The sequence below is a fragment of the Neolamprologus brichardi genome, chromosome 18 (genome assembly GCF_056152115.1).
Source record: "Neolamprologus brichardi isolate AB-2024 chromosome 18, ASM5615211v1, whole genome shotgun sequence".
NCBI lineage: Eukaryota > Metazoa > Chordata > Actinopteri > Cichliformes > Cichlidae > Neolamprologus > Neolamprologus brichardi.
In genome coordinates, this window is record NC_142121.1 from 22,667,348 (window position 1) to 22,694,964 (window position 27,617).

Genomic DNA, 27,617 nt, shown 5'->3' on the forward strand with positions numbered 1-27,617 from the left:
AATTGACTTTCCCTGATTTAGCAGCTGACTTTTCACTTTCACGCATTAACAAAAGACGCAGTGGGACTCCGAGATCTTCCACGCAAAGTGCTGTAGCGAAACCAAACCGGTTACTTCTATTGTTCTTGCTCTCGTTGTTTCTGCACACTGTTCCTGTTCCATTCAGGAGAAAAAATTACACTTTTCACAAAGTCATGATCAGCTTAAAGCGTATATCCTGATCTATATCAAATCCATATATGAAATTTAGCGAAATAATGAACGCACTGAAGGACGCTTCGGTGCCCATTGTTGGCCTGTAGCTCAGGCGGTAGAGCGATCATCTACTTATCGCAAGGTTGGTGGTTCGATTCCTGCCTTCCTCTAGTCCCAATTTGCTCTCCGATGCATCCGGAGTGTGAATGTTAGCTAGAAAGCACTTAAATGTGCTTGTGCTAACGGGTGTGAATGCGCTTTGAGTGCTCAGAAGAGTAGAAAAGCGCTATAACCAGTCCATTTACCGTCACTCGCTCTTTCATAACGCAGTGACTGAGCCATAAACTTTCTGCTACTATCACGCATCGCAAAACATTATTGACTTCAAAGCGATGGCCTGCAGCTGACGTTGTCCGCTTCTTCCCGGTGATTTGTGAAAACGTAGAAGGGGGTAAAAAAGAAAGAGGAAAACTACTGGCTCTCGGAGTCCAACATCTGTGCGGCCAAAGCTTCGGATCGTGCAGCCTTTGTCGCTTTTTAGCTGTCAGCTCCGCATTACCTCACTCGTGGCCTGCCACTTACCCCTGCAGTTTAACTTTGGCGTGCGCGCTCTCTCTCTTTCTCTCTTTCAATCTTCACTCTCTCTCCCCCTTCCCATCTCCCTTTCTGCTATTACGTCCGCTGCTGGTAAAGACGCGGAGGCAGGAGGAGGAGGGGGGTGTACAATTAAGAGCACATTGTAACGTCCTTGCGTTGCCTGCTGTGGCGGAAGAGGAGTGTGCCGTGAACGCGAATGACCGTCGGTGGACAAGAAGAGGAAAGACAGAGAGAGTTAGAGGGTTAGAGAGAGCGAGAGAGGGGGGAATCACTCAAGATGCCTCGTTTTAGCGTAATTTGTCCTGCAGACTGTGCCCTTCCGGCGTTTTGAGGGGCTGCTGTGAGAGCCTGTAGAGGAAGGCTGGCTGGCTGGCTACGCTATGCAGCCTGACCCTGCTGTGTTGTGATAGCGTTGTCCGATTGTTTGGATTGAGGAAGGCTCCCATCAACCCAAATCAATGAGGATTCTGAGGCCATTCCTTCAGAAAGGAGCGCATATGCTGCAGTGTTTCTGTGGACAACGATCGAAGTCGACCACAATCACCAACGGTGAGAGACATAGCATTATAGCTGTCTTTGCTTTGCATGCTTTCTCTCTTGAGTGATAAAAGAAAAGGGGAAAGGGAAAGGGAAAGGGGGGATTTATAGAGAAGGGGAGGAGGGGATGAGTGGTTTTATTAAACACCAGAGTGTGTGTGAGTAACATCTTCCGAGTCTGCAGTGGAGGGAGGCTCTCCTTGTGCTCCTCGCGTCTGAGTCCTGAGTTTTCTGTGCAGTCTTCGGCCGTCGCGGATAGCTGCTGGCAGTCAGCTGTAAGTCGCACTACACTGGAGAGGAGAGGGCTCCTGATACTGTACAAGCCCGTGCTATATTTGTTTCCAGTGGTGCAACTGAAGCGGGCCAAAAACGGATAATGCAGGGATCAAGTCATTAAAGTTCAGGGGCCTGGAGAAGCAGCGCTCCTTCAGGCCCCCAAACGACCAGCACCACGGATAGCGCCACAACAGAAAGGCTCCTGTTCCAGTCAGAGTTTTTTTTCTTTCTTTCTTTTGTTTATGCCAAGCCACATTGATTGATTGGTTGGTTGGTTGATTGCATTTGGTACAATTAGACCTCTTAGGGTTTAGTGTGATACAGTACAAACTCAGTTTAAAACTACTCAACTCCCTCTGCGCTTCACTGATACATGTTTTTTGGTATGAGGTTAGGCCTAATTAAATTTGGGTCCCTCGAAGACCCCTCTGAAAGTCCCCAAAGTACCACTGTAGCTTTAACTACTTTAATAGATATGTATACAACTTCTTTTTTTTAAACAAAACCTATGCAGCTTAGAATTTGTATATATAAAAAAAGACCACTTAAGGATACAAAACTGCAATGACATGCATAAGCACACACACAAGCCCACACACAGCCACCACTTATCAGTCTTTGGCAACAAGCCTAAGATCCCTGCCATGTCCTCTAGTCATGTCTCAGGCAATTCACTGCAATGCTGCTGTTGTTCATTCATAACACAGTTCTACTGTCTCCATAGGCGTGGAGAATTCCCCAGTATTGCCAGTGCAAACCAGACGTTTTTTTTTTTTGTTACTGGGAAACAAATGCAACACCTCCTCTTGTCACTTGCAGTACGTAGGATCTCAGCTGGAGCAGTTTGGAAATTCAGGGCAGACAATTAGAAACTCCATTAAGCACAGTTGATTCCTCTGAGGTAGTTGGACCAAAAGCAGCATGCACCCTGGGATCTGTAGGACTCGGATATGAAGCACTATCAGTCCTTATTCTGCATCTCTGCTCACTGTTAGATGAACCCTTTGACCTCAATCAAAACTTTATGAGTCAGCACATGGGTGTTGACAGAAATGACTGCGAAGCATGACTGCATGGATAAGATCAAATTGCTTCAGATAAATAGTTTGTTTAAACTTTGGACTTTTTTCAATCATTTTGAAGGTTAATGTTTGATTTTCTATATTTATATTATTATGGTGGTATGGCTGAAGACCGGTCAGACAGTTTCATTTCCAATTACAGCTAAAATATAAGGGAAGTATGAGTTTTGAGCGATGCTGCCATGCTGGCAGCATTTTTTCCCCATTTTTCTCTCTGATAACTTCAGAATAACTCAAAAACATTGTCCATAGAAAGTGAAACAAAGCCATTTAATTGACTTAATTTTCTATACAAAGTTGCCAAAGTCTGCATTTTGCATGGCAATCTCATTGCATCATTCTCTCCTACAGTCTGAACAGTACAAGATCATGGAAGCAACAAGGAGCAGGAAGTGAAGTGTTACAGTATACGCTTTATTTTTTAGGCGCAAAATTCCCCCCGTAGGGACTTCTGGTGAACTATGTGTGTGTGTGTGAGCAGGCTTAAATGTTTGCACCTGCTTTCCTTTGTAGTATCAGATTTGCACCTGGCTTTTGTGGTGTTAAAGTTTTCCCTCTTTGTCTCCAGTCTTGGAAGTGCGCTGCTTAGGGCTATGGTGTGAACAAAACAAACACACTCGGGTGTTGTAAACTACTGCAAACTACTGCATTAAATATGAACGGTTTATAATGTCACATAATAATGTCTGTGAAGGTTCTCAGTCATCCAGATCATCGTAGTCAAAGGAGCTTGCAAAGAAAAGCATGTGGACTTCTTTAAGTTACTTGAAGACGTTTCACCTCTCATCCGAGAAGCTTCTTCAGTTCTAAGGTCAAATGGTGGAGAGTCCCAGATATAAACCTAGTGGGAGTATCCCCCCACAGAGGGACAAAAAGACCCCCTGATGATCCTCTAATCGCCTGAGCCAAGGTGTGGAACTGGGTGTGGGTCCCAATCAGCCAGAGTTTTCGGATCCAGAGGTGAAACGTCTTCAAGTAACTTAAAGAAGTCCAGACGCTTTTCTTTGCAAGCTCCTTCGTCACATAATAATGTCACAGCAGCCGATATATTGAAATAGGAGCAGTGGGTAAAATATATCAGTAAGGGTTCCACGGCACAGTATAAGGACACCAGATGTCAGGAGCACCTAGAGCCCTGGTATTGTGGTTAATGTGTGGCAGGTACAGGATACTGTGTGGTGGGTGTCATAGTAGCAACGCTAACAGACCCAGCAGCACTTTATATTTGCCACTTGGTCAGTTTTCAGTAACTGATGAATATAACATCAGGTTTAGGTTTAGGTTAAAGTACTTTTTCTAATGTCAGTATATAATGTTTTGTAACATTAGGTTTAACACTCATAGCAAATGCCGATGTAGATATATATAATTTGAACTTGAACTGCTAAGGTCACAGAGGATTGTGACCTCCTGAATGCAGCAGTAATGATAGAGGACGTACAAGAACATGATTGGATAAAGAGCTGACACACACACATACATAGATTCCTTCGTGTATTAGTTTCCAAGGCAGACGTCACGGTCAGTGGAAAGTTTAATAAAAGATTCAAGATTAATTTTAATCATCGGCACAGTGTTCCACAACAAAATTGCAAATCAATCAAAAACACTAAAAAAATACATTAATAATAGGGATGGCACATGAGCGCAGTGGTTAGCGCCGTTGCTTCAATGAAAAACATTCTAGGTTTGAATCCACTGCTGTGTTTTTTTGTGTTGACTTTGCATGGTTGCCCATGTGCCTTTGTGGATTCTCTCTGGCCTCCTAAACAGTCCAAATACATGCTTGTTGATGAACTGGAGGTTCTAAATTGGACATGTGAGTGGTTGCCTGACTCTGTGTGTTAGCTTAACACCATCATCTTACTGTAATGCCTAGCCCCATGTGCAACAGGCTCTGCTGACCAACAGCTTAGAAACAGGAAACCCTCTTAAACTTAGCGCTGCATTTCCTTTCCTCCCCAGCAATATACACACCATGTTTGCAGTCAACTGGATGATGACTTGACTAGAAATGTGAACACACACACACACACGGACAAACGCACATCACACATACAGACATGACTCGATTTATCGGAGTGAGGTGCAGGAATCTAGACTTTGTCTCACATTTTGCTGCACTAGATGTGATTAAAATTAGAATCTGATTGTTGTGTTCAGCCGTACGGCTCAGGCTTTTATCTCCTTTTCATGTTGATTCGTGTTGTTTATGTAGTAGAAGTTTTTAAGGAGCATTTTGAGTCACAGAATGTCTCATATTCTCTCACGTTTCTACTCTGCGCTTCTCGAGGAGCTGGCATGAGCGTTTAGCAGACATTACGCTATGACAACCAGTTCTAGCTATTGTGAGTCAACAGATCTGTGAGGTATCTCAAGGACACCGAGAAGTGACAAACTTCAGAGATAGGAAACAGTGAAAGTAGTTTCTCTCCAAAGTGGTTGTGGTTCATTTATTCTCCACAAGGGGGCAGCAGATATATATATAAAAAAATGTTTCTCTGAACAAGCTGCACCTCTGGCAAGGCCACAGAGACTCTGGCTGTGGTTTATTTCTGTTCACTGAATTGATTCATCACAGTTAAATTTGTACATTTAATGAGAAAGTCTCACATAAAACATCTTTTTAAAAGATAAATGCTCCAAATGCATCCTCAGCATACTTGCTTCCATTTTTGCCCTTAATGTTCATATTATTTAACCAAGAAAAAAAAGAAGAACATTTGACAATAATAACAAACTCACGCAGTCTCTGTAACCATGACAGCCAATCTTCAGAGTCAAAATCACTTCAAATGACAATTTAAATTATTACTCTGTACTATCTGCAGTGTGTTTCATAACAGCAGTGTTTCACTGATTTTGGATGTATCGTTTCTGGAGTGAAGGGAACATTAATTGTCTCTGGTAGAAGGAGGAAGCCAAACAGATCCTCATTAGGGAATACTTTATCTTTCCCCGACAAAGACGTATGTCCATGTCTGTGGTGCGCACGAGCTCCCTCCCATTTCTGAGAAAACTCACTTTGTACTCGGAACCACAAGCTCTGTTTTTTCTTTCTTAGAAGCGCGCAGTATATCACATCCAAAGTGATGAATGTTGTTTTGAGACTATTATTAATTTTTCTTTATACTGCAGTGTCAAATTAATATCTACCACTCACTGGCAACTCAATAGGAATACAAAAGGTTTTTGATTTAGAATCTGATTGAATCCAAGCCTCGGTTCCTAACTTTTTTTTCTTGCCTATCTTAGTATGTAAGATTTTATCTGCCCTTCATCTCCCTTTCTCTCTCTAGTAGTCTTTTCTCTCTCTCTTTCTTGCAGATACTTTATAAAAATGCAAATGACTGACGCGGGTATCAGCACTTCACATTCACATTCCTTCATCCATTTTATCCAAATCTTACATAAAAGGGACAGACAATAGCCGGCAAAAGAAAATCTCTCTCCATCTTTCGCTCGGTCTCTCCTCTTTCCTCGTCTTGCTGTCTCTACAGATTCAGTTTGGTGAGAGAATGTCAAACCAAGTCCTAGAAAAAGCCTCTAAATGTTTCATGCTCTTTCATCACGGGAATGCTGCTAAAGACGCGCGTGTTTTTCCTGACACAGAATGCATCTGTGCTGTGTGTGTTCTCCTTAGCCATGCAACAAAAGGAATGAAACCAGAGGCACATAAACATGATGTCCATCATGCCTGCAGGTTATTCTGGCTGGTGCGTTTTACATTGATTTACCTTTACTGCTACAGTGATCCTCGTCCTCTTAATTGTGCTGAAGACAGATGCAGAGAAGCAATCAATTGGTTTACAATTGTTCCTAGTCTGATGGAAACACAGAATAGGCCTACAGGGTGCTCTCACGATGCTTTCACACGAACTGAGGGGCCAAGATGTGTTTGAAGGCAGTTCAAAGCTTTAGTGTCACAGTGTTATTTGTTGATTCTTGTCATTTGTGTTCATTGGGGCTGTACTTTCATTTCCATCACATGAATCCATCTGTTGTGTCACTGTGTGGATCTTCAGTTTTGCCTGAATGTGTGTGTTTCCCGCTCATACTCTGTGTTGGACCCTGTTGCGGTTGATCCTTTAAGCCAGACTTAACATGCTCTTTGCGTGGCCACTGTTTTCTTTACAAAATAAAATGTGTGCCCCTATCTCTTTGATAGGCCTATAAGCTGTGAGGGCAAGAATGCCGTGTAGTATAAGCCAAAGCTGATTAAGAATCAACTCTGTATGCAGTTTGCAGTTTCATGCAGCCTTCTCACATTTTCAAACTGCTTTGCAACTTCGGATTTGAAGTGTAATTAAAAGAGACAATTGTGAGATGAGTCGCCCCAGTTTGAACGCGCACATAATCCAAAAGGACTCGCGTGCACGCGCACCCATTTCTCAAAGGGAAGAAGAAAAAACACCCAGCCCCTCCCCCTTTTTAAGTTTACGTTTTGCAATACAAATTCCAATATTCGCAAATTTTCGAGATTGGGATCATTCATTTGTCCCGTGCAACTCCTGGGAATTACTAATACTAACCTCAATCACGTATGATTGCGTTAAAAGAGTTGGAGAGGGAGACAAGGGGTGAGAGAGACAGAGAGGGAGATCGAGAGAGAGGAAGAGAGGGAGGGAGGGAGGGAGAGAGAGAGAAGCTGTGGACCGCCACCATTCACTCGCACATACACACACAGTATTCATTCGGGACTCGCTGGAAATAATGCTTAGGTCACTTTATTATTTGTGCGCTACAATGAAAAGCACTCCGGCGTGTGTTCGCCTCAACTAATTGTTGCTTTTCAGACGGGAATCACTCCCTGCGGGCTTAAATTACATCTCTGCAGCATCCTTGCAGAGTAGCCTCTGCTCGCCGATTCCATTTTTTCCCCGACTGCATTTAAGCGGTGCCATCGACGGAACCGGAGACTGGTTCACATACACGGGCTCCTACACCGCATCCTGGACCGGCAGCGGACTTCTCTTTGAGCATGGAGTAAAAAGATCATTACGGAAAGAAAAAGTTAGTAGTCTTCTCCACGCACGAGTAGTGCCCCTGGGTTTGGGTTTAATGCTTATCGAAAGGCGTCAAGAACCCAGAGGGTAGGCTGGTGTGCGGATGAGGAAAACGATGTCGTGCTCGTCAGCCGCGGCGCTGTTCACCTGGAATACCTGAAGCGCTCTCTCCTATGGCACGCAGCAGCATCAACTTAGAAACACTGTTGCATGTTTTCATGTCTGATATCTGGGCCCTTGTGGCCTAACCCTTAGATATTTTATATAAGATCGGTTGCTGTTGATTGAAAAGCCCGAGTGTCGAAGCAAAACTCGCAGCAGCTGATCATATTTATAGATATATATCTAAATCTACTCTACTGTCCCCACAAGAGGATGCTGCCCGAAGCGCAATGATGCCCTGGACTCGAAGGATTTTCGTGATCAGTATGACATTTAGTTAAAAAAAAAACAACCCAACAAACTCGTGGACCTAAGGACAGAATCATTGTTCTTATTTTTATTTCCGCCACACGCCAATTACCTACAGTGAGATCCGTCATCTGCCGAAGTAGACTTTCCGTTTTCAGACTCGGTTCGGGGAGATGGCCGCGATCGCCAGCTCCCTGATCCGGCAGAAACGCCAGGCGAGGGAATCCAACAGCGACCGGGTCTCGACTTCGAAACGTCGCCCCAGCCCCAGCAAAGACCCCCGCTCTCTCTGCGAGAGGCATTTCTTGGGGGTCTTCAGCAAAGTCCGTTTCTGCAGCGGCAAGAAAAGACCCGTTCGGCGGCGACCAGGTCAGTGCCGTAGATTTTTTTTTTGTTCTTGTTGCTTTTTTCTTTAAACTGATGTGTGTTACGTCTGTGTATGGAAGCGGTTTCCCCCAACCTCCCCCCACCACCACCACCACGCGCCACCCCGCCCCTCTTTGAAGCAGCAGAGGCATTATACTGCAGTCAAGGGCTTCAATCTGAACCGGAGGAGAAGGTAGATTTTCTCCGCGGTGCGAAAAAGAAAGAAAAAAGAATCCACCTGTTCCATGAGGTCTTCTTGTTGTCTGTCTATCCCACCGCAACCCTCCCCCACATACCGAGCGGTACCGGCCAGAACGCACGGTGGATGATCTACATGCCGTGACGTTACCAGTTTATGCATCGTGATAGTGCTCTGATCAGAATAATAAACTAACCCCTGAGCAAAAATTCTTCCCCAGCCAAAGCTCGAGCGGGATTTGACTCAAAAGCAATACAATAAATCTAAGCCTCTGATTTTTTATTTCCCCCCACACATAATAATCCCCAGACCGACCCTCCAATTACACAATTACACAATTGCAACTTGAATAGCTATATGGAAGAAAAAGAAGAAGAAACCTGCTTTAAAATGGCCCAAATTCAATATTAATGCAGGTTGGGGGTAAGGAGCGGAGATAAGTTGCACTGCAGTGCACCAAGGCTCTTTTCAGATTAAATGTTTTAATGGTAAATGTTTATTGCTTATTGCAGAGAGGGCGCTTTACTGCAGTGAAGGGAGGTATAGCTTTAGTGATTAAGAGCTGCCCTGGCTGTATTGATATGCAAAGACTCAGGTACTACTACAATTAACGTAAATTCACGTAACCTTCTCTCTCTCTCTTTTTTTTAAAACAATTCGAAATGTTTCTGTCCTGGTGCACAGATAACAAGCCAAGAGTGCAAGTCACCTCCCCCTCCTCACTATCCAGATAGTTCTGGTTTGTGATGAGCGACAGTAAGATCCATTCAGCGTCCCAACAGACAGATGAGGAGTGAGACAGACGGGCAGTCAGGCATCAATATTTAAGGCAGAAAGGGAGAAAAACGGAGACAGTCACCCAGCCAGCCAGCCAGCCAGACAGCTTTAAAACCCCGTAGTCTTGCAGCTTCCACAGACAATCCAACCTCAGTGTCAAAACTGCAGCAAATTACTTGATTAAAAACATAACCAGACAGCCAAAGCAGTCAGTCCTGCAGACACTAACGGGCAGGTAGGTAACTCCTTCCACATGGCCAGTCACAAAGCAGACAGACAGACAGGGAGGCAGACGGATGCTGTATGTCCTCTAATTGATTATCCATATATTTCCACTGATGTGTTGCCATATATTTGCTTATAAACAACCGATACACTGGAGAATTTATGAATTCTGCCTGTTTAAAAGCCTGTTGTTTTTCCTTCTATTCCCCCCCCCCCCCACCCCCCACCTCGTAAGATGCACCCTCGAAACCTCCACAGGTGTCCCATAAGGGCTGCAGGCTAGGTCAGTAGCTCAGCCTCCATCCGTGTGTGCTGTGTTTCTTCTCGTCTCCACCCCATCTCGCGCCCATGTCGACTTCCCCCTCGGCCAGGGAGGGGTGGGGAGGGACAGAGAGGGAGGGTGGGAGGGACCTGGGGCTTCAACACCTGTCTGACAGCCGGCGACCCTCTCCCTTGCTGACTTTCTTCTCCCCCCCTTCATCTCTCCTTCCTGTGTGGCTTTCTTGGACTTTTAAAGCTTCATTTCTGACCTGTTTCTAGCTAAAACTCTCCTATAGCCAGCCGTCTGTTGCTCCTCTGTCTCCTCTCCCTGCCTCTTCTCATTTCGTTTCTGCCCCATTCTCTTTGTCAGTCAGTGTCGGATCAGTCTCTGTCCTCGCTCCCCGTCTTGTGTCTGTACTACTGTGTAAATGTTCTAGAGGTTTTTTTCTTTTAATTGTAGTGTATATTGGTGTATATGGATATGATGTGTTCCTCCCTGTGAAGCGTTATAGAGCAGGTGATCATTCACCATTTCATGGTCATGACGCCATTTGTCAACATACCTAAATGTTTTTGTCCTTCTGTATTGGTATGAAGTAAATCTGTTGATGTTCTAGTGGCCCGTGCACTCACAGGGTGGCCTTAAGCTTGTTGCAGCTGAAAGACGCACAAACACACGTTGGAAACACTGGAGTTTATCTGGAAGTCTGTTCATGTCTGCACACACACATGCACACACACACACACACACACACACATGCTGACTCTATAAATGATTGATGATTGAAGCGATAATGCGTTGTCAGTTGCTCAGGCCTTAATTCATGGAAGTGTCTTTATCACATGTGATTTACTGATGTGGCCACTTCCATGTGCTTACACACACACACACACACACACACACACACACACACACACACACACACACAAGCACATGCTACATTCTCTACATTACCCTCCCATGATGGATGATGAAGGGCCTGTCCCAGGAATTGATGTCGCTAACCCACAGGTAGGTGAGATGGGGAAGTGACAGTTAGGATGATGTACAGAGGAAAGGACAGCAACTCACGCTCGCTGGGGAGTCTTTCCTCGAGCCCTCTTCTCCACATTTTGTCTTCTGAAAAATAAACATAACTAGAGTTTATGCAACAGTAATTATTGCAGTGATCAGCTTTCAAGTAAGGACCTTAACATCTGTCAGTGCTTTTTGAAGTCTGATCAAAAACCACCCTTCTGTCCTGATACCAAGCTTGAAAAATGTTTCTTCTGCCAATTCATTTGGGACTTTTTGGGCCTGGTTGGACTAAAATGAATTGCACGTCCTCCAAGAATTTTTATGACCTTGGTGGACAGTCAAGCTTCTTTATTCCAGTCACATACACTATTTATCAGAATGTTTGTGCCTGCAAAGCAAGGATTTCATTAAATGAATGTTTATTTAGGTGCACAAGGAGAAACTAAGTGCCAATTAAATTGTGACAAAATGCATAATTTGTTCCTTTTGTGAGACAGACTGAACTGAGGATTAGTCATCTTTAGTATCTATTTGTTTTTCCCAGACTTTACACAAAACAGCGCATTACTGTGCAGTTGTAGAGTAGTATTACTCACGATGAGCCTCAAGAAAACCATGACTGTATATATACTCTTTGCATGATCATATCTTTTATTTTACCTGCTTTAAAATAGTTTTATTTTATTCTTAATCATCAGGATATAATGATGTCATCTGACTTGGACTTCCTGCTTTTGCACAAAATCAAACAAGAGAAGCACGTTTTTTTTCTCAGATAAAAACTGCTTTCCGTAAATCAGCTTTTACTCAGCATTGCCTGAGGCTGAAAGGCTTTTTTTTTGCCCTCAGCTAATCCTCGCTTCCACCTGCTCCACCTGAAGAGAGGAGCACTTTGAGCAGCACTTTGGCCACGCGCCAGAAGTCATACCCTCCAAAGTTGGAGGTCGAAACAGGGTTATCTTACTGGAAACAAAAAAATAAAATAAAATGAAACCTCCTCCAGAACTTCCTTTCTGTTTCCTTTCAGGAAATAAATAACAAGGAAATCATTTGGAGCGCAGCATAGAAATATGCCTGTTCGAAAGAGTGATTTCATAAAAAATGTCAGTCATATTATTTCTAGAATGCATGGTTGCTTCATACCAAAGAAAGTACTGGCATGTCAGTGTGCATTAAATGTGATTTTAAAAGGATGTTGAAAGGTAAACCACAGTGGGAACGTAACAATATTATTATTGGTTTTCTGTTAACGTGTTGTCCTTGTAAAGGCTTTCCTGTCAAACAGCTACTTAACCTTTTATGGGCTCATGTGCTGCATCAGGTGATTCACAGGAAATTGTCCTTTATAGTGTTATTGATATTAGTGATGCAATATATATATTATTGAAATTGTTAAATGTCTGGTGCTTTTTGTGGGCAATTGTGGAAGCTGGATTGTGCCACAGGAATAATAAGAGTTCCTTTAAAATGGCTTATTACAATTGAATAGATACACAAGTCATAAAGTGAACAGTGAACCATCGTTAACCTTTTAGAGACTTTAAATACGACAAAAGAAATAAACTGTAAATGTTTTTAAGTAGAGTAAGTCTATAATTGTTCTGCTGATACGCTCCATCCTCCACAGCCAGCTTTTAATTAATCATGCACTACATTTTATGATTGTGAAACACTTCTTTTGGATGATTTTTTTTCTGAGTGTTAGCTGAAAGCAGAGGTATCAGCTAAATTGTGCTTTTTGCTCACCATTATGAGACTGTTGTTCTGACATATTCTTGGTGGGGACGGGGCTGGGGCCGACGGGTGTGTGTGTGTGTGTGTGTGTGCGTGTTACGTGTGTGTGTGTGTGTGCATGTTCCAGAGCCACAGCTGAAAGGCATCGTGACACGACTGTTCAGCCAGCAGGGCTTCTACCTGCAGATGCAGCCGGATGGAACCATCGACGGCAGCAAGGACGAGAACAGCGACAACAGTGAGTGGAGCATTTTGGAAGCCACAGCTTCCAGCGTAAAACATTTAATGGCCACGAGTCAGTTATATAATAGATTGCTGCATCTATACGCTTTAGCATTTTTAATTCTTATATAACTCGTGCTATTTGGGTGACCTAAAGCACTCTAAAATTAATTTATGACACCCTCGCTAAATTGGATTATCTTGATTAAAAAACAGATTTTAAAGGCAAGAAATACCCCAGAGCCGAATGCCCTCTTTTCTGCATATGATTATGTAATAATATACACATAAATGTGCCAAAATCTGCTCAAATGTTTTATGTATTCCAAGCCTGTTTTCTCAAAAATGACGTAGTCTCTAAATATCATACTTATCTGGTAACTATAATTAATTTGCTATAGTAAAAACAATTCTGGTATCTCCACCAGGTCCCTACTAGGTAAACCATTTCTACTGTGTACACTTCATGATTGAAACTGTCACATTGTTTTGATTGATACGGCTCCAAAGCACATGTGACCATCACATCAAAATTTCCTTCCTGGAAAAAGCCATTGCTAGAAGTGGTTGTAGGCCCATAGCTTCACTCCATGCCACAAGAACCTCCCCTGCAATATTTCACTGCAATCGACTTTCCATAGTGAACTACCAGTGAATAAATAGTCTCTGGGGTATACCCCATCCACCTCCACAAGAACAGAAAGGAGTGCAAAATCAGCCGTGTCTGTAGAGAGTCTCTTATATTAAAACTTGTAGCTTTTTGTTAAGAGTTTCCTATAAAGGATCAAGGAATAGACAGCACATATGTCAGGGGGAACAACCGTCAAAGCTATAATGATGACACTCCCAGTCTGGAGTGAGGCCAATACAGGAAACCAACCATGACTTTTCTTCTTCTCCTGCCTTACTTACAGAAAACCGCAGCCACAGCTGCTGGACCAAGGCAGTTATGTGCGGAAATGAATGCTTTACTCTTCTATTGTTGCTGCTGTATATTTTAAGAGGAGATAGATCTTTAATGAGAACCACTCAGGACATAAAGTGAGGGTCTTCAGGACAAAACGGATTACTGCATAAGGGGGATGGGAAGGAAAGTGAGAAACAGTCACATATAATGCATTTCATGTGTTTAGCTTGAGCTTTTCTGTTGTTGTTTTTTTAAGGTTTCCATTGTGTCTAAAAGGTTTTAGCTGGTTGAGGGTTTAGCTGCATGTGAGGATTTCCCCACCTTTAGGTAATCCTCTAGTTAAGCAGTCCCCCTGGCCTAGGGATGGAGGAATGCAGTGAATAATTCAGCCACAGCAAACTAAAAATACCACCTTCTCCGTTTGTACCCAATGAATAATTCTCTATATTAGATGCCTCAAGCATACAGACTGTCTAAAGTAAGACACACAGAGGGAAGAGGCGAGCAGGAGGTGCCACTAGAGGAATTCAAAGTGTAGAATAGAGCAGAAGATGGAGACAGTAAGAGGATGTGGAAGAATAATCGCTGTCAGAAAAAGAGAAAGGAGATTTTGTATTCAGGTCTTGCACTGAGCCATTGATCTCTTAGCTGGATTATTAGAATAATAGATTATCCTCCACCCTTCAACTACGACATCCTCTGACCCGCCTCATCCACAGCTTTAGCTGATAGAATACAGCAATTTATTTTCAGGGGGTGCTTCAGTGGAACCGATGGTAGTGAGGAGCATGATGGCGCCTGAATAATAGCAGTGACCTGTGCCCAGAGTGCACTTGGTTTCCATTTTCATTTTTATCAATTGCTTCATTTCAGTGCGGAACGGGAAGCGGTGAAACGAGGACGCCGCTGAACAGGAAACAGTTTTAGTGATAAAAAGGAGGAAAATGATGATGAAAAATGATAAAATAATGGAATTTCTTCTTTAATCATGCCTCTCTCATTTTTAAATAGCTCGATTTTATTATGGGTTTGGCAAATTGTGCAAAGTGCTCGACTGAGTACATCACAAAGTTGCTGCCTTCAGGCTCAATATACAGTTACAAGTATGGAAAATTGCTTTAGTGGTAAGCATGACTGACTGGAAGCTGTACGCTTAACTAACAGCGAGGGCTTAGGAACACCGTTCAATTAATTACCATCCATGTTCAAATTTGAACAGTTATTAATTTGATTGTCATAAGTTGATCGCCTACAGTAATTATCTGCACACTCTGAAGCTCTAGAAAGACACTGCTGGTTATGAGACACCTGCGGTTTCAGGCAGTCGCGCTTCATCTATCTCTGATGCTCCGGGTTTGATGGATGGAATGAGGATAGACTTCCTTATTACCTGAAAACCCATACGCTAATTTCAAGTGCTTTCAGTTTCCAGCTGGAGTGTGGAGTAAAAAAATAAGCTCTATATAATTGCAAATGTGACAGTGTATACCTGGATTTCTCTCTGGATTTGAAGATATGCCCTTGGCATTTGAAATTTGGCTAAGTTTCTTTCTGAAACTTTTCCTGCAGGGTTTATTTCCTGCTGTGCTAGTATTCCTCACATGAAATTCACTTGCCTGAGTCTAGCCGCTGCAGGATTTCTTGTTGTCGATTACTGCTCTTCTGGAAGACTTGGCATTTTGAGGATTTTCCTTTATTGAGTTGTTTGAACCTATTTTGTCTGGCCCTTTGACGATAACAGATCCCTGGAAAATCGCTTAACTCTTCCAGCGCCAGCCCGGCCTCTCTTTTTTCAGTGAGAGATAGGATTGAGGTGATTAAGGAGGAGGAATCAGCGTGAGAATAGTCATCAGGTAGTTATGGAATCAATCAAATGCTGGTGCTGGGGTAAAAAGAAAAAGCGAGGCATTTAGATGATAACTGAATGACAGCTTCTGTCAGCTCTCAAATTTTTTGGCAGGCAAATGAGAGCAGGGATTGTGGATCGTAATTATAACATAATAGTGTAGTACTGGGCCATATTTTATGTCTCTTTTCCTCCCACTATTCAAGCAAGGCCGAACTGTTGATGGTGCCTCTGACAGACACTGCCAGACATCGACGAGACAAACGCAGCAGCTATGAAAGGCTAATGGAAAGAGGAGTGAGGGAGCATACAGAGGAGGTAATGACAGAATAAGAAGCAGGGAACAGATGGAAAAATAGCTGAGAAGTCTTAGAAAATCAAACTGAAGGGGCTGAAGTACCCATTCTGTCTGGCCTCAAGGGTATATGTCCCTGCATATCACGCGCACCACTGGCCCCGAGGTCAGGTTTAAACCATTGGCAGCACGTTGATATTTATTGAGTGAAATTGAATCTGTTCAGAGGACAGACCTGTGTTGGCCCGATGCCTTTTTTTCCCCCTGCCAGCCTTTTCTGGTAGTCCCCATTGACACTTGCAGAACAATCACTCCAACATCACGGGGAGTTCACAGTACGCAAAGCACGCCCTCACACCCTCACCAAACCAACGCCCTTGATGGTTCAGTCCGCTCAGGAGATTCAGTAGCATTTGCCTGCAGCAGTTTAGTGATTGATGGGGTCTTAAATCAAAACACAATTTCGGTTGTTTGCTATCACAGATTTATGTCTACGCTGTTTTATTGACGCTCGTCTCACTGCTTTAAAGATTACGCTGCATACTTTCAGGTACGGAGTCAAAAGCAGGTTTTCAGATTGCAGTGGAATATGATCAAAATGAACGCTGATGACTTAAAACCTGAACATTTGTGCCTGGACATACTAGCTGCACTCATAGTAAGCCTCATTTCTACCGGTATGGCAGCTTATCAATTCCTTTCTGACTGGCAGTGCCAGTTACAATTTCTCATATTGGAGCTGCTGCAAACAGAGTCACATATGTGTGCATAAATAGTACATAGTTGCTTTCATTTTGCAAAATCTAAGCCATCCAGGAGACTTTAATTCAAGTAGATGTACAAAGAATCACAGGATGCTTTGTGATTCTTTGTGCAGTTACCTCAGCTAGATGTCATTAAAAAAGTTTTGGATTCCTGCTTTAATGCGTCACTGTGCATCAGATGCATCAGAGTTCCCTTTGTCTATGTCCTGCACTGTTCACTTTACTGCTGACAGACAGCCAAAGAACAGAGATCAGAGGGTCTTGTTTCTACAAGAGTTAAGTGAAAACTCAATTGTCCTATTCTGTCCTTTGTGTCTGATGTCTCTCTTTTGTCTCTGCCTCTTTGTAACCGTCAGTTTCTCCTCCACTCTGTCTGCTCTGCAGCCCTGTTTAATCTTATTCCTGTGGGTCTGAGAGTGGTGGCCATCCAGGGGGTGAAGAGTGGCTTTTACATTGCCATGAATGGCGAGGGCATGCTCTACAGCTCGGTAAGACGCGACTCCTCGCTCCAGTCACGCCGCCATGTCGCGCATGTTTGAGCGGTGCCAGCATGCGTATTTCTTCATTAACACGTGTTGTGTTTTGTTCTGTTTGTTGTCTGTTTTAATATCCCATTGCTGCAAAGACTCAGCCCTGCCAATCCCTTTCATCTCTGCTAAATTTAAGAGCTCTTCAGATGTGCCTTTGTGTTGCTGTGCAGCACTTATCTCTCCCAACCCCTCCCCATCTTTTATTGCACCTCACATGCTTTGCATTTAATTTGATATTAAGTTCAGTGCTCAGTGAAGTGCTCTCAGTTTGTTCTGCATGAGAAAAAAAATGTAGAGTAATCTTAACATATTAACAGAAAGACTCTGGGGTAAACGTTACAAACGTAAATGTGTAGAATATATGCACCGGGGGTTGGGGGGTGTCCAGCCAAAAGACGTGGCTGCTGCATTGAAGATCAAGACATGCATGTCTTAGGAAAATGAGCTGCAGAGGGAGCGTGTTTGTAAGACAGCGAGAAAGAACTGCAATACATATCCCAGTTGGGATGGTTATATAACCTCTAGTCTTAGCAGAGGATAGTGCTACTGAAGAAAGAAGCCGATGGGAGGGCTGCATCACTCCCAAACCTCTGCTGAGGGACTTGGCGATTGCTGTGTGATTGCCAGACAGCCATGATAAATGACTGGCGAGAGCTGGAATTCACAGACTGCCCATCAAACTTTTTCTCTCTTAAAATTCTCATAAAATACTTGAAGGACACAGTGAAGCCCGTGTCTGCTAACTTGCAGCTTACATTTATTGATAAGGGCGCCGCTTTACTGTTAGGGTGACGAGGGGAAAGGTTTGAGTTGAGAAGATGAATGGTGGATGCGATGTCTTTTTTTTTGGTTGTTTGTTTTTTTTAAATGTGCTCTTGAATAACTGAAAAATTAGCTCAATTTACCATCGTTATTTCAGAATGACAAGCAGTTTTTACTCAGTACAACGTGAACACAACTCAGTGCCTAGACAGATGTATGAGGCACTCACAAGTTCAGAGAAGGACATACAGTAAATGCGCATGGTTTTATGACTCACCCAGTAGACAGACTCATTCATAACCAAAGGCTCATAAACAAGTGCACATCTCTCAGTCCTACTGTGAAGCTTATAATAATCCTCCTCCCACCTATCTATGTCTAATTAAAGTTTAATCCTGCCCAGACAGCAATCTTTTAATTTATCAAATTGACTCAAGTTGGGGATGCTGAATGACCCCCACACAAACCCGCTCTTTATAAAAACATCATTTGTGTCAGAGTACTTTATTATTATTAATTACAAACCATTTAGTACTTCGGTGTCAAGTGGCAGCTTTTGGTGTAACAAACATTTGTCTTTACTTATCATCATTTTATCCACATTTATTTTGGATGCAGGATCAACTCTTTGAGCCTTCTAAAACAGCTAGAGTGATTTTTAATTAGAGGGCAAGATGTATCTGCTGTAGCAGTCGAAGGACCATTTTAATCAAAGCCACAAACTAAATGAATTTTCTAGCCATGTGGAAGGGGTCCGATTCCTCAGATGTGAAGCATGGACGATTAGCATTGGTTATTTCCTTACCAATGCCTATAAGCCTATAAGCCTTGGAGGGGCTCATAAAAAGATTAAATTAACATGCAAACTACATAAAAGCAAATATAGCCTCTGTTGTTTACCAGTACAGGTTATGTATGCAGATAAATAATAAAGCGTTGCAGGAATGCCATTATAGGGGGCATTTCTGTTCTTTATTCATGCATTTATGAGAGCTCTCTTGGTGCAACCACGGCCATAAAGTAAGTCCTTCACATTCGTTCCTCATTCTTAGTCACATTTACTTTTATTATTATTTGTCTGGGTCTTCATTGTTTTTCCCAGCCATCCTCACTTATTCACTCTTGCTCCCGTCCTCCTGTCCTCTCTAAGATGGGCCTTCCATTTTACTATTTTGACTCCACCAACTATAAAGTTTGTCACTGCTTGTTTTGTCGTCTTGTTTTGCCTTCCTTACATCTGAGAGCAGAGATACATAGCTCTCTCCCGTGCCCCCCCTTGGGAGATAATTACTGAGGGATATCCTCCTACTTCTCTAACACTGCCTCCCTTTTACTTTTTTCCTTCCTGCTTCTTTGCGCTGTCTTATTAGTGAGAGAACGCGACAACCCTTTCTTCTGTTGTTGTTTGAGATGCTTCTGAGAAATTGCACTGCACCCTTGAGGACCTTTTCTGTCAGTCTTTTATCTGGGTGTCAGGTATCATTTTTTTTAGTACTATCACTGCTGATCAGTTAAGTCGTTACATATATGCTGCCTGGTTTTTCTTGCTTGCAGAGCTCGCTGATGTAGCTGAGGGTGAGCTGGGTGATGGTGCTTATGTGGAGTGTTTAGTGATAAAGTGCGTGGGGGCTGAACATCTACAATGAAGAGTTCCCTTCCATTATTTATAACACTCAATATGACCTACTTTGCTGCACAACAGTAACCACTGCTACCGTCTACAGTATCTATCTAAATATGTAAATTTATGTTGCAAAAAAATTGTAAATCGCACACTATAAATGGCTCAATAGAAAATTGATGAAGGTTTGGTAGTTTGTCATTCTACTTGATTACTTTATGAGCTAAACTGGTGCTTCTGTGTGTGCAAACAATGTAGCTGCTCATGGTGGACCATTGGTGTGTGTTTGCAATTTAATTGCAGACAATCAAACACATCATCTGTGGAGAAAATTGAGAAAAGACAAAAAATAACACCTTGCTTCAAAGTGACTTACTCCAGAGTCAGACAGAGGAAAAAAGATAAGCATGGAGGGAGGGAAAATTAGAAAAAAGTGAGAAAGAGAGTTTTCAGTTTAACCCTTAAGAGCCCAGACCTATTTCTACTTTCATGAAAATTACGGGGGTCTTATATCAAATGAATCATATATAACCAAGTCTCTAAGTGTAAAGAGGCAGTGACACCAGTGTCACTGTGGGTCCTTAAGGGTTAAGTAACGTCTAGACAATCCCAGACCTAAATCTCTCCAAGAATAATAATAAGCTCCCCGGGAGTTCCATGGCAGCACTGGGATTGTCACAGGGCCCAGATCTCTCAGATACACCAGTGTCTCAGGCCCATTTTTAAATTGAGGTCCTCGCCGTATCCTCCACATCTTTATCCAAATTCAAAAGATGTCTGTCGGCAGCTGCTCCTTAAAGCAGAGCCAGAGTGTTGCCTCCCTCCTGTGATGGAGCCAGCAGCTGATTTGGATTCAGGATGCATTCAGCTTTTGGCAACCCAGTTTGGCAATCCGTTACATCTTGTTCTCATTCTTCGAGTTTCATTTTACATTCCATACATTGGCGCTCACACCTTTCATAAGCCCCAAACACACACGTTACCTCACACTTATCTGGACAGAGGTGCAGAACCACCATAGGTGGTGATGGGTATGAGGTTGTTTTGCTGGTTTTGCAGCTGGTATTAAAGTTAAGATAACCCAAAATCTAGATAAACATGATGTGAGTAACACTATCATGTCCAAAAAATCAAGGATGATGTGAAAATAGCAGCAAGTTCTCTGTGGAGTTTTTGAAGACTTCAGCGATAGAGGGTTTTTTTTCTTTATTTTTCTATGATTTTCTATGAGAAGGTCACAATTTGGTTATTTTGAGGTAACACACAACCGCACATTTAAAACTTTTTCAAAGGTTGTTGGCTGTCTTTTGCTCAATTCTCTGTCAAGGTGATCCCACATTGCTTCAGGAATGTTAAAGTCCAGCTTCCGGGCCTCCTTTCTATTCATTTATGCTTTTACTGTATTGGCAGTGTGTATGGGATCATTGTTTAAAACTAAAGCAGTTTCCAATCAGATTCTTTTCAGATGGTGTTGCATTGTCGGTCAAAATTTGACAGTTCTTTTCTGTGTTTATAATTCCACCAATTTTAACAAGCACCACCCAAAACCACAGATCACAGATTGGCTGTAGACACTCACTGGTGTACTTCTCTTTTGACCTTCTCCATGCATATTGATGCCGATTTGGTATACCTTTTACTTTTGTCTGTCTACTTTTGTTACTGTTTTCTGTGAGAAGTTTCTTGACAGCCACCCTTCCATCGAGACCACCTCTGATGAGGCTTTGACAAACAGTAGATGGATCAACTGACAGGCCAGATGCATCTCAATTCCTGTGTCAGGTCTTTCATCGATTTTTCCCCAATTTCTTAAGGACATGACATTCATTGTTCAAGACTACTTTAAAAAAGTTGCTAGGAAGTCTGGCTCATTGGAAGCAAAATATAACGAAATGAGTGGTAATTCAATGCTGTAGTGCTACATTTATACCTTGTGCAAAGCAGGAATTGCAAACTCAAAAGGGTATTGGTGCATTATTTTCCTTTCAAAAATCAGTTCGATGTTTGTTTCTGTCAAAACAGATGATAAGCTTTTATATTAAAAAAGAAAAAAATGTTGTGAAAATATGCAGAAACAGCCAAAAATATTTGCATTCAGTTAGCAGTTTTGCTGTGTTTATTCACAGCGTCTCAGGTGAAGCTTTTTTTTTATCAATCCGTAGGTCCAAGCTGAGACCCCTAAAGGTGCAGTGTAAGCACGTGTCCAGTTTTGCTAACAAGTCTTCTGGTTTTGTCCACGAGATTGCTATGGAATATAAATAAGCATCCTTTCAATTACTTTAATATCAGCTTGCAGAGCCTGTTAGCTCTTTTTTTAAAAACTTGTTTCGGTGCAGTAACAACTTCAATTAATTATGAGCTCCTGGCAGAGGAAGTGACAGGGCAAACTTGTTGTCCATATATTTGGGGCATTGAGAATGTGTGTTGATGTGTATTTTTGTGCTTTTTCTTTGTCCCTGCGGTTCTGTGGTGTATGTCCATTAATAAAATCTCATTAATCACAATAGAGTCTGACCCCATCTCTTCACCTCGCATTTCTACTCAGTCATCCGTGAACAAGGTTCTCTGTTAGAGACTTCAAAGTCACTTACATTTCACCCCAGTCATTCCCAAACTGCATCCAAGGTGCTTTCTAAACCGCTCCAGCTTTTCATGGACAGCACAGGGCATTGTTGCCGTGGAGAATGTGGAGGGAATTTTCTAGTGTGTCAGCAAAGCAAGTGGCTAATGGTGAATGGTAGGTTAGTACTTGGGTGCGTATGTATGTGGGTGTGTGTGTGTGTGTGTGTGTGCTCTTGGCCTAATTTGAGCACCAAACAGATGAAGTAGCGATGAAGCCTTCTGCTGTGTAATGTATCACTGTCTGCCCCCCAACCACTCAAACACATACATTCACACATAAACACACACAGAGCCAGACAGGCACAACGTGACCCCAGTGCCCTGACAGCGAGCCAGATCTTTGCCGTTTGACAGCGTTTCAGCAGGCATTCAGATACACTCTGCCGCCAGAGCTTGTCCTCTCTCCTGCTGACCAGTGAGACGTTTCCACACCGTCGACCATGTGACCTCCACCTTCCCTCAGTCCTTTACTCAGCCTGCAATGCACTGAGGTCATACACACTGGGACTCATTACTCTCAACTGCGGTGTGCCATCCAAATAGAGACCACACACACACTCTTTAAACTGTACTGAATATGACATAAACTAATTTAAAGCTACATTTTTTATTTATTTATTTATTTATTTTTTGCATGAACAATCAGCCAAATGGCTGTGTGTAATATACAGGTGCTGCTTAAAACAACTAACCAAGAAAGCTCTACACAGATTTTTAGCACTCTTTAAATCCATACCACCTGCTAAAAAGATACCCAGATGACGTTAACAACTAGCTGATAAACACAGTTTGGACTGCACAGTAAAGATGCCAGATGCTTTCCTGGGGAGCTGGTAGAAAGCAAAACAGAACTAAAAAGTAAAGCAGCTATAAAACTTACATTAACCATGTGGTCAGAAACAGCTTTAAATTATTCCTGATTTGTATCAATTACTTCATAAAGGACATTTACACATGCATTAATCTCCCGAAGACATAGAGTTTAAGTATAACTGCTGTTTGTCAAAGCCTTACCCTTATCCTAACCTTAAAACATGTCACTAACCATAAAATGCATTGATTTATGTTATTGGGACTTTCTTTTTGTCCCCACAAGGAAGACACGTCCCTTTAACGTGATGGTATAAACAGATTTAGGTCCCCTCTACATGAGTAATACCTGGACTACACACACACTGTCACCTCCAGCAGGGAGCAGAATTGGGCTGTCACTCAAACAGACAACCTTAAAAGGGCACAGAACCTTGCAGGAGACATTAATAAATGAAATATAGCAGTGACACAAAAACACACCCATAGTACAACATCTGGCTTAGCTGAGATCTGAGATGGCCCAACATCTACCAAACCAGCTGTTCTGCCTGCATTTTTTTTTTTTTTTTGGCACACACACGACTTCCCTGCCCTTCAAATTGACTGGCATTAGATTTTAATTTAGTCTCGAAGATGACATTGTTGTGAACAGGGACAAGGACTGAGGAGTTGGCAGCCTCCTTGTCAGCACACATTAATCAGCACATGTGTGGTGATAAGTAAAGGTTTTGTGCAGAAAAAGCACATTTGTGCATTTTCCAGCCTTTTTAACACGATTGCCGAAGGTGACAAATGACTGTGCATCTTTACTGTACATCTGGAATGGGTTACAGAGTCAAGAGCATTGTTTCCTGTCTTGCACTGTCATGGCAATAATCTGGCATCGCACTCAGGCATGGCAGTGTATCCAGTATCTGGTTCTTTCCAGTTTTCCAGTCATTACTGTGAGTCCCCTTGCCTCTCTCCTTGACTTACTTTGATAATGAAACCAAGAGATAGAAATCTTCCATTGTCACATTATTCTAATAAGACTACCGTTCTCATTAGTCTCCTGTGTGTGTGTCTCTGTGTGTGTGTGTTACTGGATGTTTACCGACCTTGGCAACTTTCACATACTGGTCATGAGTTCTTTTTTTATTTTGCTGCTTTCAGCTTTCATGTGGGTGAAAATGTGTTTTCTGTTTGCACTGACAAATATCTATAACATTTTTACCTTCCTTCACTCAATCTTTTTGCAGGAGGTGTTCACCCCAGAGTGTAAGTTCAAGGAGTCAGTTTTTGAGAACTACTATGTGATCTACTCGTCCACTGTGTACCGACAGCAGGAGTCAGGTCGGGCCTGGTTCCTTGGTCTCACCAAGGAGGGACAAGTAATGAAGGGCAACCGGGTCAAGAAGACTAAGCCCTCATCGCACTTTGTTCCCAGGCCAATTGAAGGTATCATAAAGCTTGTAGAAGCACATTTTTGGTACAGCTTTAATGTTATTTCTTTTTGATTTCATTTTTTTTGTAATGCATGCACTTCCCATCACGTACACTAGTATTATTGTGCAACACAGCACTGGAGGTTAAAGCAGCGATCCACCAGCTTTAACTAGCCTTTGAAACCAGATAATGTCTTATCTGGCTTTGGAGGACCTTCATTACCAGCTGGAACTGTTCGGTTTGTTAATACGTTGGCATTAAGGAGGAGGGAGAAACTAATGAAACATAGTATAGGTGCATCATGGGAAATGAAAAAATCAATGTTCTTTTTTTAAACTTAGCAAATCCTTTTGACACACCTAAAGGTAAAATATATTGACATCCGCTGTTTTAGCTCAAACAATCCTTGGTATTCTTCAAGCTTTATGAGGGAGCAAAATGAAATCATTTGCATTGCATTCCCATTCTCCAAACACGGCTTCTAAGGGGATTTATCATTTTGAGCATTTATTTTGCTCTTGCTTTGTTATTTGTCAGCAAGATTAACTATCTCATTTTCGATGAAGCTTAGTAGAGCAGTGTACGGGCAAAGGGGGAATCCTTAAAATTTTGTTGCACATTCAGGCACAGTTTCTCACAAGTGTGAAACAGGACTTTGGACTTGGCAAGTGATTCACTTTCAGTGCCGCAGTAGTTTACATATCTTTTGTGGGAGCTTTGTTAAAATATCACATAGATATTGTTGTAATAACTTGTCAACCAATGTGATAAAAAAGTGTAGATATGGCCTAATTCCCCTGTCTTCTCCCTCCCAGCCTGGTATAATTGTCCCAGCCTCACACCTGACCTTGTCTCTGTCTGCACATCCATCTCTTCAATCTACTCTCCACTGTCCCCATTCTCCTCTCCTCTCCTCTCCGCTCCTCTCCTCGTTTCCATCCCTTTCCTTGGCTTTCCATCTTTTCCACAGTTTGTATGTACAGGGAGCCATCACTGCATGAGATAGAGGACAAGCACCGCTCCAGGAAGAGCTCAGGGACTCCCACCATGAATGGAGGGAAAGCTGTCAATCAGGACTCCACATAGCATCTGAGGGAGGGGCTTCCAGCAGGGGGGAGAGGCCTCGTCCTGAATGAAGGGAAGGGGCCAAAGGAAACTTCACCCGTCCCTCCCAATGTACGCACCACCATGGCCCGTGACAAACAGAGGGGTTTATGATGACAATGAGGAGCTATTACTGTACACCCAAGACAACGAAAACAAAAACTGATGTCTTGCCTGTGAAAACCTTTTAGATGAATTAATATGAAAAAGACTATATATATATATATATATATATATATATATGGAGAAGTCGTTTTCAATCAGGACTTGGCCAACCATTTTATGCAAAAAAGTATAAAAAAGCTGTGATAAACAAAGAAATGGTGGTCTCCCTTCACGTAAATACAAGTATCTGTCATTTTCGATTTATGCTGTGAAAAACAAGCTTTAATACATGTTCACTTTTCATACATTGATTTTTTTTTCTACATGCTATTGCATTCTCATATGCTTTATTGTGTTGTTGTCAATAATAACTATACCATCTTCATTATAATCATCATTACTAATCTGTTGCTCGATCATCTTATTTACTAGCTTTTTGGTTTTGAGACCATTTGAGAATTTTTTTATTACCCTTATGTGTTTTTTTTCTCTCACAGTTTGATCTTGAATGCACTGTCACACCACTTGCACTGGTGTGAGGGTAAGACTAAATATATTGATAGTTCTCCTTGCTGGACTTCAATGGAAACAGAGTGCTTAGGGTGGGATGTAATTTACTCAGGTGTGTATTGTAAGTTAGACTAATGTGACTATAGGACACAAACTTCCATATGTTGCCCTGGTGTGGCAGGACGGGACCGATACAAGCAATATAACAGAGTGCAGTCTAGTATGTCTCTAAATAAAAAAACAAAAACAATAAAACACTGGCAACACATCTCCACGGTTGGTGCGTTTGTCAGTAGAAAAGACAAAGAAAGTTGTATGAGGCATTAAAAGTTGGAAAGGAGTGAAAACCTGTTTTGATACAGTTTCTGTATTATCTCATCACTTAAAATGAGCATTAGGTTATAAACAAAGAGATGTCCAAACTTGTCAAAAATGACAAAGAATAATATTCTCTCCAAAAGCTGAGAGGATGGTAATGACCAACATCAGCACTACGAGCCATGGCCAAAAACGGTCACTTCACATTTGCACCTCGTGAACCACAGACCCCTTTTTCTGCTGTTAGCTATAACAACAACTCAAAATATAACTATGTAACAGTAGTCGTGCTTTTGAACTATATGGACTAAACATGAAATAACCTTTGATTAAAGACTTCTGCAGTTTTTCTACGCAGAAAGAAAAGAAGTGGCAATTTTTTTTGCAAGCCCGGCCGTGAAGGGTTGTGTTGACTAATTTCCAGAAAGTTCTACTATTTCTATTATTCTGTTGTGAAATGACCAGAGACTTTTTCAACACTGGTGGACAGGGTGCCTGACTGTTTAATAAATCACTGACCTAACATGTTGAAAATTTGTTCAAAAATTGTAAGGTCACAATCATTCAAACTTTGCCATCACAATGGAAGCTAAATGTTTCATTGAGGAACCAGTACATATGGATTTGGCCAGATTCGAGGAGGATGTCTTGCCGTCTCAGTGGGATTTTCTGAAATGGTAACGCACGCCATCTCTATTCCCACTGGTTTTGTGACCAATGAAATGAGCCACTTGCTGCATTGTGGAGGAAAGTCTCTCTCTTTCATAAATCAACAGATTGACAGGGCTGTATAATCGAATTGAGTTGACTGGGACACCACATACGCTGTGTACGCTGCTGAGCTTATTTTTAAACCCCAATTAGTTTGTCTAACTCAGGAAGTCCTACAGTTGTGCAGTGAATGGGCCAGACGTAGAGGCTGGATGTCCACTGTCCAGCACTAGTTGCACAAAGACTGGCACCAATGTGGTGTTTGGATTGGGGTTAATAGTGTTATTTCTTTTTTACTATTATTAAAGATGACGTACAGCTAAGCCTAGCCAAGTTAGGAAAGCTGAAAAGGGGAAACGGTTGCGATCAAGCATTACC

At 42.3% G+C, this 27,617-nt stretch overlaps 1 protein-coding gene across 3 annotated transcripts; it reads left to right on the top strand.

Annotated features, from left to right (window-relative positions):
- Positions 1-924: 924 nt before the first annotated feature.
- Positions 925-26,897, top strand: fgf12a (fibroblast growth factor 12a). 3 transcript variants are annotated; one of them, XM_006786532.2, is made up of 6 exons: positions 7,344-8,473; positions 9,907-9,954; positions 12,812-12,922; positions 17,103-17,206; positions 24,305-24,503; positions 25,462-26,897. In XM_006786532.2, exons 1-6 carry the CDS (start codon positions 8,278-8,280, stop codon positions 25,575-25,577), a joined length of 774 nt encoding a protein of 257 aa, XP_006786595.1. In that variant the 5' UTR covers positions 7,344-8,277; the 3' UTR covers positions 25,578-26,897. The 3 variants fall into 3 exon arrangements, with proteins under 3 accessions (XP_006786597.1, XP_006786595.1, XP_006786596.1); XM_006786534.2 differs by lacking the exons at positions 7,344-8,473; positions 9,907-9,954 and adding an exon at positions 925-1,341; XM_006786533.2 differs by lacking the exon at positions 9,907-9,954.
- The last annotated feature ends 720 nt before the right edge of the window (positions 26,898-27,617 follow it).

Bases quoted from the DNA above. Each gene is read 5' to 3' on its own strand.
- fgf12a (XM_006786532.2), top strand. From the start codon at position 8,278: ATGGCCGCGATCGCCAGCTCCCTGATCCGGCAGAAACGCCAGGCGAGG. The intron at 9,955-12,811 runs GTCAGTAGCTCA...TGCATGTTCCAG, and splicing joins CCATAAGGGCTGCAGGCTAG to AGCCACAGCTGAAAGGCATC. The intron at 24,504-25,461 runs GTATCATAAAGC...TCTTTTCCACAG, and splicing joins TGTTCCCAGGCCAATTGAAG to TTTGTATGTACAGGGAGCCA.